The sequence below is a fragment of the Malaclemys terrapin genome, chromosome 3, assembly GCF_027887155.1.
Source record: "Malaclemys terrapin pileata isolate rMalTer1 chromosome 3, rMalTer1.hap1, whole genome shotgun sequence".
Classification (NCBI taxonomy): Eukaryota; Metazoa; Chordata; order Testudines; family Emydidae; genus Malaclemys; species Malaclemys terrapin.
Window position 1 is genome coordinate 101336605 of NC_071507.1, and position 12321 is coordinate 101348925.

Sequence of the window (12321 nt, forward strand, 5' to 3'; positions counted from 1 at the left end):
ACTGACACGCTATCAACCCGCTTTTATCTTCTTCCCCCACTCATCCTACAGGGACATGACATTGTGTTTCATTCTCGAACTACAGTGAAATCCATCCTTTCCAAAACACTACATAAATGATGACAAGGCAAGGTCACAGATGGGTAAAGTCAAAAAGCACAGCATTAAGCAATACATAGTTACAGGAAACAGAAGTCTTAAATCCTGAAAGTAGTTCACTATTTTACATGTGGTTCTACAACAAACATGGAACTGAAATTAACTTTGAGGAATTCCACACTGGTGTTTCCATAACTTTCAGCTCTAGTTCCCACCAGCTGGAAGGTGAACTACGTTCTCTTCTCTGCCTCACCCCAACTCTCCAAGATTTGAAGGTCAAGCTCTCTGTATGGGTTTTGTACCCAAATTCTTTTTGGCTCAAACCTCACCATGATACATAGTGTTTTGCAGGTCAAATTTGGACATCAGTTACACCTGTGCAACTCCATTGTTTTCTGTAGTGCTTGTATGAGTATTAATGGCCAAACCTGGCCCTCCACTTAGGAATTAGTTAAGAGTTTTATTGATGATGCACAAGACAGAATATATGCTAGCTCACTCTCCCAGAGCTGTATTGACTCTGCAATGCACATTCAAACAGACTACAGTACTCAAGAGAGATTTAATATTGTTTGTTGCTGGAGCAAATGAGTTTAAAAAGCAACTTTGCAAGCTTTAGCTTTCTTAAGAATATATTTGACAAGATAATTTTATAGTATATTATGTACCTCTCCATTATATACTATCCAAGGTGGAAAAACTCTAATAGGGGATTGCTAAATCACAGCCTGTTTGGATGCATGCAAGCCTTAACTATTTTCACAACATAACTATTTTTCTTGTTTCAAAATAGGTTGTTTCTTCTTCCTTATCTCAGTTCCTTTTCCTGTGTGCCAGGGAGGATGCAGCATTAGAATGGAAATTAACAATGTGATGTTTTAAATATTATCTTAAGGATCTCTCAGAACGGCTGCATTTAATTTGTTCCCCTTCTTGCAATGGAGGAATGTTTAAGATTTTCTGAAAAAACATGAAGTGTGAATTACATTGGCAAGGAAGAATAGCAGAACATTTTTTCCCATTAATGTTTCAGGCACATGTATGAGTTGATGAAAGAAGGACAGACAGTTTGGTAATGTGACTTTTTCCAAGTTCCACAGAATATCAATGTGCAAGGAACTATTTAGATCTGCTGATTCAAGGTGTGACTCTCTGTATCTTTACCATTACACTGAAATACGTTTATTGCATTTCTAGATACACACATGTACCAAAAAAAAAAAAATACAATTTGAACACTTACATAACTTCATCATAAAAGGGGGAGGAAAAAGATACAATAGACAGCAAATAGATTCAGGTTTTCTGTGGCCTGATTTAAGTCTAGATTCGGATATCCTCATGCACATGTACCTTTCTTCAGGAACAGTCTGACTTGATTGGGACTGCTTATGGAGTACTAAGTATTAAGGTGCTACTCAACATGACAACGCCTCTTAAATATTAGTAACTGGTGCCAGCCAGTACATTTTACACCCCATTCTCTTCCCCCTTACAGTTCAGATTTGAATTGTTTGCATTTCCCCCAGCAAATGTAACACTGATGGCTTCAAGACTTTACTGTATACCACAAACACCCTCTTGTTTGAGGCTCATTCGTACCCTACATAAATTCTAGCTAATGAACACATGCAAATACAGACACGGGTGCTTAATATAATATTTAGTTCAAAGCAAAGTGACTTTCATCTTGAGAAAGAAAAAAGTTCTTGTCCACAGTTCTTCATCCAAAGCCCTCATCCTCCATGTGGCAAGCCTGCCCAGCAAGAAACATTTTCTTGCTAGGCACAGAAAGCTTAGAAGTGAGTATCCATTTGTTTTTGCAAGGCCTTATTGTTTTATAAGTAATTTAAAAGAATTAGTTACAATAGACATTTAGTGTGCAAAAGACAGAAAGAGGAACCTTTCATTGTGAAGGGTGCAGAAGGATAGCTGGGTGCATCTGGGCAGGAAATAATCAAAATACAAATGTGAAATGTTAAAATAATATATTATTAAAAAGGACAAAAAAAGGGGAAAAAGTTAACCAAACAGAAGATTTTTGAAGTCACTAACTTCTGGAGGGAAAAAAAAAAAAAAAAAAAAAAAAAAAAAAAGTCTTGTATGAGTTCAAAGTACCAATAAATCACAATGTAGCAGAAAGCTGCTTAACAATACTGTAGTTGGAATATTGTGCATACTTTTGGCATTGCCCTCTGTTCTCAGTAGGGCTAACAGAGCTCAAAGGTCTTCAAAAGGAAGGGCCAAATTCTTCAGCTCTCAATCAAGTGAAACCAATGGGAACTATAATCAATTAAGGACTTCAAAATTTGGCCTTAAATTTCTCTTCCTCCCTTTTTGTCCAAACCTAATATGGTCAATCAGAGAAGGTTTTAGAAGGAGGAGGGAAAATTTTTCAAACCCAATAAAAGGAAGTGTCATTTTGACTCCAAAATGTTGGCTCATACAGGAGTATTGAATAAAGGGGTCTAGTCTCTTTTCAATGTGCAGTTGTCGCAGAGGCACAAGACAGCCCCATCAGTCTTCATAACTAACCAGAGTAAACATTGTTATTAATACCTTCATGTTAACATATACACACACACTATATCAATACATTTTCTTACAAAAATAAGCATCTATTTACAAGGTAAATCTGTCACTACAACTTCAAATTTGTGTGTGAATCTCTAAAATGTTGCATTTCACCTCCAGACAAGTGTCCATTTATGGGTGTTAAAAGTCACATTTGAGAGTAGATAGTTGCATTATTTATTTACAGGGCTAAAAATCTTTGAAAAAAGTTTGCCATGACCATTTTCAGTCCTCCAGGAGACTACATTACAAACTTAAAGACAACAACATTAAACAGAGTATTTAAATGACTAAAGTAAAGAGTCAGTTGAAGAGAGGTCTTAATTTTTCAGTGTTTCCTGTGACCTGGTCAAAATTCTGGTGTGTTCACAATGATGAGAGGGATTAGGGGGGCGGGGGAGTGAGGAAAAGAGAGGAATGACCACTTCTTGGGACTGAGTTTGATCTTATCTACACTGGAATAGATCAAAATTCGCTTCATTCATTTCAATGGAGTTCCACTGGTGTAAAACCAGTGTGAGATCAGAATCAAGCTCCTTGTGTAAAAAGGTTTAAGAAACTAATTCTGTATTTTCTGTTAATAGTGTAACAGACTTACTGTTTCTTCAAATGAATGTGGCAATGAATTGCTCAAGGATTGCATCATGTGGGCTCCAAGTTTCCTAAAGGCAGGCAAACTTATGAAGCACCACAGAATTACATCACTACAGCAATAGAGCTGTACCCCATGCAATCTCACTGTGGAAGATAGAAAATAGCCACCTCGTGGTACACCAACACTCATCCTTCATCGATTAAGCTATGACCCTTTCATTCATTCTTTAAATTAGGTGGTGTCAGATTGGAGCATGTATCATTTTATGAAGCTCTCAAGCACTCTAGCCTTGATTATAGCCAAATCGGTTAGGCTTGAATTTTTTTTTGTTTTTGTTAAAGATAATAAAAATGATTTGCCAGCAACATTTGGCTTTTATTAGCACATAAATGTGCTTAAGGCATCTAAGACAAGGGGTAATCACCCCAATCCTCCAAAACCAACCCTGTTCCAAAGAGTAGCCCATTTTAAAAAGCACTATTTCAACTGTACATTCTTAGGGCACATTCAAGTTGGTCTGTAATGGCTTGAGTAGGAGAATCAGCTTTTGCAGCATGAAAAGCAACAGCAGAGGAGTGTTCGACAAGGGTGTTTCCTCCTGTATTCCAAAGCTTTCCTCACCTGACATTTAGCCTCTCCTACATAGTCCTCAACTTTTTCCACATTCAGTTGAATGATGTCAAAGGTGTCGGCCTGTTGCTCCACCAGTAGTGCCACCTGCAGAAAGAGCTCATGAACCTCCCTGATGCGACTCTCCAACTTCATCAACTCTTTGTGTCGCGTCTCTATCTCATTCAATGCTGCACGAGCCCCTCTGACATCAGACAGGAGATTCTCAGAGAAAACGTCCCACTTGCCTTGCTCGATCATGTCTTCAATCTGGTTTCCGGAAACATCCTTGCCCATGATCTCCAGCTGTCTCTGGATCCGAATCTTGCAGTTCTCCCGCTGGTTCATCTCTGCCTCATTGTACTCAAACATGGCTTCCTGAAAGGCATGCATGAGGTCAACATAGTGATTCTTTGATACACGGGTTATGACAGACATCGTGCCATGTTTTGTTTCTGCATCTTCACTGAAGTCTTTCATTGTCTGGAGTTTCCTGTGGATGCCTTCTCCACGGGCCTTGATGTCTTTGGCAATGCTGTTAGTATCTCGTTTGATACTACTAAGACGGCGCATGGAGGTAAGAAAGCGATTATTTTGTTTACCTAGCCGTTTGACGTCCTCTTTCAAGTGCAGGTTGTCTGTTCTGATACTCTGGATATCTTTGTAAAGAGCTGCGAGGGCATAATCAGTTTCAAATAGGAGGGTTTCATGAGGTAAACTCTCATCATCCTCATTGTTAGGAAACTGTTGGTTATAAAGCTTAGCTAACTCATACAGTTCACATAACCGGTCTTTCATCCTGCCTGTAGGCAAAGAGGGTTGGGGAGAAGGGAAAAAAAACAAACACAGAAAAATTAAAAAATGTATTAAATAAAATATATATATTTTTAAGTTTCACATTTAAAGTATCTTTGCATAAACCACCACAAAATACCACCCTCTCAACTTCCCTGAATCACTTGACACATGTCACTGGATTAGAGGTGCTAAGACACTGGCACTTGAGTTCCCTTGTGGTAGCAATAGGGCTCAGTAATATTTTCCCCCTCTTTTTTAATCATGCATTATTGAAAGCTGTACATCCAAAAACCTGTCAATAGTTAAAATAAAAAAACATTGCCATGATTCTTGTACACAAATAATTAAGGTTTAATAAGAAGCTTGCAGTCATTACTGCTGTGTGTAGAACAGCACACATCTAATTGGAAAAAACAAACAAGATTTCTCTGCACCTAGATGCCTTCTAGACCCTGACCATTTACTGAATCACTAACCCAAATGATCAGAAACCTTAGAATTCTGCCTTTGCAGTTTTTGCCTCAATAAAACCTGTCAACATGTTTGCAGAGTACAAACACATGCACAAAAAATGTGGCAGGGAAAGAACTGGTTACAAGGATTGATATGGAAAAGTTCAGGCTGGGATTTTAGGAAAGAAGCAGAGCACTTAAGGGGATCCATGTCAGCTAAAGCCCAATTCTGGTGTCATTCAGCACACTGAACTTCTGTTAAATTCAGTGAATGCTAAATGTGGAGCAGACGCAGAACCAACTCTTCATCGAGCTAAATTAAAATTAAACATCAGATTATCCTAGTGGCATGTCTCTTCCATTATTGGAGCACTGTATGTTTATTTTCAAATTCTTGGTACTTGAGACATAAAACTAATCGACAGCCAATACAAGAGATCAAATTTACTAAAGCAAGGTTTCTGTGGCATTGCAATTTAGAAGCTGGAATTCCATGACAGAGCCATTTAAATTAAAGAGTGATTACTGAATTAAATATGTACATGAATAATACAATAAGTACGCTACCTCTATTGTTCTATGTTTTGACACTAAAGTGAACAATGCTCTGCCTTACATTTTCATTTTTCAAGGGCGTGTCCACACTAGCCTTTACAAAAGGTGTTAACTACCATGAATTAGTTGACACTAAATTATTTCAAAGTTTAAAAAAAAAAAAAAAAAAAAAAAAAAAGCTTAGTGCAGACATGGCCAAGGGGTATAGGGTGTGGACCCAGTGAAGACTGTGACAGTCAAAAATGCAGATTTATGATCTGTTGCATAGTTTTTAAAAGTTAAGGAACAAAAACAAAATCCTAATTGCAGCCCCCTCACACAGTAACTACCCTCTTTGACCCACATACCTTCAAGTTTTGTAGAACAGGCTTAGCAGGACTCTTGCTAGGGATTTTAAAGAGCTTTTAAGCCAGAATTCTGCAAATGCTCACGCATACACTTACTTTTATGGATATGAATAATCCCACTTAAAGACAGACACTGGACACATGCAAGTGTTTTCAGGATTGGGGCCTGAGGGCTTGTCCCCAAGGCAAAATATACCAGTGAAACCAATAAAATTATAGTAGTATAGCCCCAGGGTAGACACTCCTACCTTGGCATAATAGTGGCTTTTTTAGTTTAGCTTTATTCCCTTCCAGGCAATAAGCTAAACCAAAAAACAAACCACCACCACATTCTTTACACCAGTACAAGGCTATGTCTACACTGGCAATTGAGCGACAATCTTTCAGAGGTGTTAATCGCCCGCCCCCATCCCCAAAAAGGCAAAAGTTTTGCTGCGACAAGCACCAGTGTGAACAGCGCGTTGTTGGCAGGAGCGCTATCCTGTCAACAACGCAAACGTCACTCAGTGGGGTGGAAGTTTTTTTATCAGCAGGAGAACTGACAAAACAGCAGCTATACTGCACAACTTTTCTATACTACAGAAAGCTAATAGCATCAAGGTGTTTGTGGTGATTTCAAAATACACACTACAGTAGCAGAAATGAGCTAAAGCACATAAACCTCTGTCATTTTTTGAGGCCAAAACGGTTTTTAATTTGTTAATTTAAATGCAGTGTTGCATGAGACATCTTCTCCCTCCCTCCCCCCACACACCAAAAAGAAAAAGGGAAAGATGGTTTTGGTCTTGTTAAGACATAGAATTCAGTCTTCCACAAAAAGCTTGTGACAAATTAAGAATGGGGACCTAGCATGAGGTTTTGTTGCTGGGATATTTTTTGTATCTTTCTACTTTAAAAGCAGGCCCAGAGCACCTTCTCATGAAACAGAATGATTTACTCCTAACAATTTCAGAGGTTTGTCTTCCTGTTCTCATGGTCAGGTTTTATAATCAAGTTTTACATGCCACTGTTAATGAAATGGAAGATGTGAAATAATATGAAATTGATTTGAGCACTGTTGTGAAAGTACTGGAGAGGCAGACTATGGATTCAGCCACACTAAAGGATCAAACTGCCCATGGGAGTACTACAATAGCCTAAATCTAAGATAAAAATAATTGAAAATGAATTCGTTACTCTTAACAGTATCTGAAGTTTTTTAAACTCCAAGAATATTTTTAGAGAATCTAAACTATGCTTCACCATGTGCACCATTTGTTTATTTTCTATATTTCATTCAGTTTAGAGGAAACACACGAACAGGACAGTTTAGACAGTTTTGCTTATAAATTAGTTTCCTTTTTCAGTTATCATGCACTAGCACAATGCTAAAGTGTTTGGGGATAGCCACCACAGGAGACTAGTCAACAAAAAAACCCCCAAAAACCCAGATAACCACTGAAGTTAAAAATAAACACACAAAAAGTAAAACAAAAACATTTGTGTTAGAGAAATATAAATAGTTATACCCACTTCTCTCTTTAATGACAACTAACCCCTAAAAATGTAAAAAGTAACAGAGGGTCCTGTGGCACCTTTAAGAAGGTGCCACAGGACCCTCTGTTACGGTGCCACAGGACCCTCTGTTACGGTGCCACAGGACCCTCTGTTACGGTGCCACAGGACCCTCTGTTACTTTTTACATTTTTAGACTAACACGGCTACCCCTCTGATACTTGACACCCTAAAAATGTGTCTCTTTAAAGTTCAAACTCATCCTCTCCATAGAGGATGAAAGGGAAACTGCTTAAGTTTGGTTCAAGATTTACATTTTGCAAGAACAGCTTATATAAAACCTAGGACCAATGGAAGCATTTCCACCTAAAAAAACAAATAAATAAATCCAATTACATTTTAATTAAAATAATCATCCCCCAGCAATATTGGGAATGCAACTATTGCAGCATGGAGGACCCAAAAATGAAAGTTTAAACAAACAGGTTGATTTTCATTGTCAAAACTGAGAGAACTTAAATACATACATACACGCGCACAAACACCCTCCAAGAAGTAGTGACAAACACACACTTCTAGTGATTTTAGATATTAGTAACATAGGTAAAGAAGTCTGGTCATAAGTTGACAGTGTTCCTTTAAGTCCATTCTACATACTAAGGTGTGAAACTAGTGGTGAAGGCTAGGTGAGCTGTAGTCAGTTAAAAATTGACATCTCCGGTGGGCTTTTATTTAAAGTTAGTTGGTACTTCTTAGGGGTGCAAAGGTAACCTGACAAAACCCAAAGCTATGCTGTCTTATTGAGAGTGCAGACAGCCTGAATGAGATGAATGTGGTTCGTTTTCACCTCTATCAAGTATCATCACTGTAACCTAATTAACTATGCTGTCATTTTAGCAGCAATAATTCCAGTATGGTTGTATATTGGAGTCCAGTGATGCAAAAAATCTTTTACTGCAGGTCACCTAGCCCATACTCAATTTCAAATGTTATTGAAATACATAGTGATGCTAGTTTGCTTTCACTAGATCTAAAATAAATAAAAGCAATATTAATAGTAAGCCAATTCTCTGGGTGAGGTGCAAAGATACTAAACCAGTGTCAGTTGAGAAAGATGTCCCCACTTAAAATCCCTTAGTAGTGAGTAAGAGGCAATTTGAAGCACATGCAGACATAGTGGCTTCAATTGGAGCACGGCTCCAACTTTAATGAATTAGCTTAATAACACCCTTTTGAGATAAGGGAGGGTCATCATTTTATATATTAGAAAGCTAATACACACACCTTCTCTATAAGGGCACTGTTTCTGAAAGTTATTCACTTCACAACCATCAATATGTCTTCAGCATTGCTATCAAAGTATCTTCAAGAAATGCTCCAAGAATTAATTCCTTTAAAGAGAGCAAAGAGGATTATATAGCTAGATTTATTTACATCGAGATTCTCACATTTGTTTATAGTGTGGACTACAGTTTTAGAGAGACTGCCTTGTGGATCACCTCCCTCCCATTCACAATCAGTCATCATGACACATCCCTGTAGTAACTAGAGAAGTTACTGTACTTACATTAAAAAAAAGTCAAGCAAGGAGTGCATTTTTAGTAGTCTTAATATGATTTAGCAGTTGGAAGTTAGGAAAGCCTGCACTATATGACTAGCCAACTCTTTTCTCTCTCTCTCTCTGTCACATACAGAGTGTTTGATAGAGAGTTGCAGTTCTGGCCCATATAGTGAGTGCTCCCCAAATTAGGTAAATAAGAGGAAAGCTAATCAAACCCAAATTCTAGACGCAACAGAGGCAAAGAGAACTGGATATGGGTCTATATGCACAGGCGGATCATAATTGTACAGTTCAACAATTAGTCTAGGACAAGATTGTCAGTGCCTATTTAGGTGCCTAAAGATGCAGATACAGTTCTTTGGGGGGGGGGGGGGGGCTGGGGGAGAAAAATCTTACTAGGTACTTAACTTCCCTAAATCTGATGTTCACATGCGGATTAACAGACCAACAAAGAAACAAAAAACAAACAAAACGAAACAAAACCAAATCTGATGGTGGTCAAAACCTCCTGTTACAGCCCAGTAACTAGTATTATCAATTTAAGAAGGGAAAAAATATTTACTAAAAGTGGAGTGTGAAAAACAGCTGAGCAGACAAGAGATATAGTTCATAATTCTACACTTACTGTAATGCCACAGTCTACTTAAGAAGATTTGGAATATCACGTTATCAGAGTGGTTGCTGCCAATTCACACTTAAGGAGCAGACAACGTAATATGAAACTATTGTACCAAAACTCCTTCCTGGCAAGGCTGGTTAAAGTGGCATTGTCATGTTAACATACAGAAAAAAAATATATTCACAGAATGTTAAAGTTGCAAAGTCAAGCATTTAAAACAAACATACAAACAGGGAAATGTCAAGATGATGGTTGTCTGTGCAACTTTCGTTTGCTCCCCTCTTGTCCATATAGCATTGTGATTCAGTCTTTAATTATATGATCACATAATATTTCCTCCCCCCACACACAGTGTCCCTGCCACATTCACTGAACAGGATGGACTGTGCTCACCAAACGAGCAGCTATTCAATATTTTATACTCAATGTATGACCTCAGGTTTTATTTATTGCACACCATTTGAGGCATGCACTGAATATTGTATTAATTTCCTCGTGAGCTTTTCCATGGTACTCACTGTAATATCTCAGTGTTCAAAAACATGAAGAATTTATCTTCAGAATAACTCTGTGGGGAAAGGTGTTATTGCCCGTTTATAGATGGGGATTTAAGGCACAGAGAGATTAAGGGCAAAACTGTCATTGGTCCACTAGTTTTGGGTGCCCAATTTGAGATCCCTAGGGCCTGATTTTTCAGATAATCGCTTTTGTAGTGCTTCAAATATGTGAAGTACAGCTCCCACTGACTTCAGATGCAGCAGTGCGCCTTCAATACTTCTGCAAATCTGACCCCACGATCTCAAGTTGGGCACAAGTTAGCAAGGAACACACAATTAGTGGCTACACACGCAAAATTTAGTTTAAGAGATTTGCCCAGCATCTCAGAGCAACTCTGTGGCAGAGGCAGGAACAGAATCCAGTTCTGAATAGTATGTGATCATGTAATTAAAGACTGAATCATAATACACATGCACAAAGGAGCTGAATTAAGGCTGCACAGGCAACCTCAATCCTGGCATTTCCTAATTTTTGAATGCTTGACTTCACAACTGTAATGTTCTTTGAATACAATTTTGGGTTTTTTTTGCAATTTTGTAGGTCATCAGCAGATCCGCTATAGATCCACAGAACAGACCTCTTCCACTTGAGTTAATGGGTAGCATTAAGAGGCTGTTATGCTCTGATTGGGCAAGCCACTAGAGGAGGAGGACAAACACTTTGCCACTTTTCTTTGTTGTCAGTCAGTTGCAGTACTGTTGGGACTAGGGAATTCTGGGTTCTATTCCAGATTCTGAAAGAGTATGTTCTATGGGTTGCAGACAGCTGCCCCATCTCACCCAGTCTGACCCTGCCATTCCTTCCCCATCTGAGCCCATCTGTCCACCTTCCTCTGTTCCCATCCTCCCAGAGCCTGCCCCTTTCTCCCTCTGTTCCCAGAACGCATCCTCCATCCTGCCTGTCTGCCTCCCGCACTTCACCCCTATACGTTCAAGCACATCAGGATGTTCCCTTTTCACCACACTACCTGGGCACCACCACGAGGTATACAGAGCATAAGACAAACACTATTCCTGCTCTCAGTTCTGGTACCTGAAACCACACCAGCCTGCAGGAAAAGTCCTGCTTGGCCCCAACGGCTCTGGGATGGAACATTCTCAGTCACTCTGTATGGTTGGCACATGCAGAGTCTAATCAGCACACAAGAGTTGTCGGGGGCTGGAGCATGCACACTGCAGCTGGAATTTTGAGGAAATTTTGCCCCCAGAATCTAACAAATCTCTACTGAGCATGTATGTGTAAATTACTATTTTCAGAGACTTGCAACTTGGTCAAAGTTGGGTGGATTTTCACATCAATTGCAAAAGGCACATCCCCAATACCAGAGCAACCCAGCTGCCATATTTCAAATGCCTGCTCCAAGGCACAGAGGCACTAGTGCATCTCAGCAAAATGGGTATAAATACTTTTAACATTGTTTTACCAATGCATTTCCCCCAATCTCAGTCTCCCAAAATAGCCGAACCATTTTTAGCTAATTATAAGCAACTGAAAGCAGGGTCTTAAAATGGAGAGTATCGGTCAACCTTAACTATGGGTGGTGTTGTTGTTATAATTAAATAGCACTAGGGCATGAAATATTATTCTTTAACAAGTACAGGCAATAGAATTTGGTCCAGTAAAAGATATTACCTCACCCAACTTGTCTCTCTAATATCCTGGGACCGACAGAGCTACAGTCACACTGCATACATAAGTATTGGCCTAAACATTCACCCTTTGAAATCAGTGGTAGCACTCCAACTGATTTCATTGAGCCCTATCTGAACAGGTGTGAATATTTTGCACGCTAGCATAAAGACCCACTTAGGGATATGCAGTACTGTCCAATGCTGTGATATTGTGAGGACCAAGCACAATGGGGGATAGATTCCAGAAGATTGGAAACAGGCAAATATAATGCCAATCTATAAAAAGGGAAATAAGAACAACCCAGGGAATTCCAGACCAGTCAGCTTAACTTCTGTACCCAGAAAGATAATGAAGCAAATAAGCAAGCAATTTGCAAACATCTAGAAGAGAATAAGGTGATAAGTACAGTCAGCATGGATTTGTCAAAA

At 38.9% G+C, this 12321-nt stretch overlaps 1 protein-coding gene across 8 annotated transcripts in view; it reads right to left on the bottom strand.

Moving 5' to 3' along the window:
• Positions 1 to 1080: 1080 nt before the first annotated feature.
• Positions 1081 to 12321, bottom strand: part of STX11 (syntaxin 11) — a 66993-nt gene continuing 55752 nt past the window's right edge. For 6 of the 8 annotated variants that reach the window (XM_054023236.1, XM_054023235.1, XM_054023238.1 and 3 more), the window contains one exon: positions 1081 to 4680. In XM_054023236.1, the coding sequence (XP_053879211.1) occupies positions 3809 to 4675 (867 nt within the window). In that variant the 5' untranslated portion in view covers positions 4676 to 4680 and the 3' untranslated portion in view covers positions 1081 to 3808. Of the gene's footprint in view, positions 4681 to 8807; positions 8915 to 12321 lie in introns of all 8 variants that reach the window. The other 2 variants (XM_054023240.1, XM_054023241.1) reach the window with 1 other exon arrangement.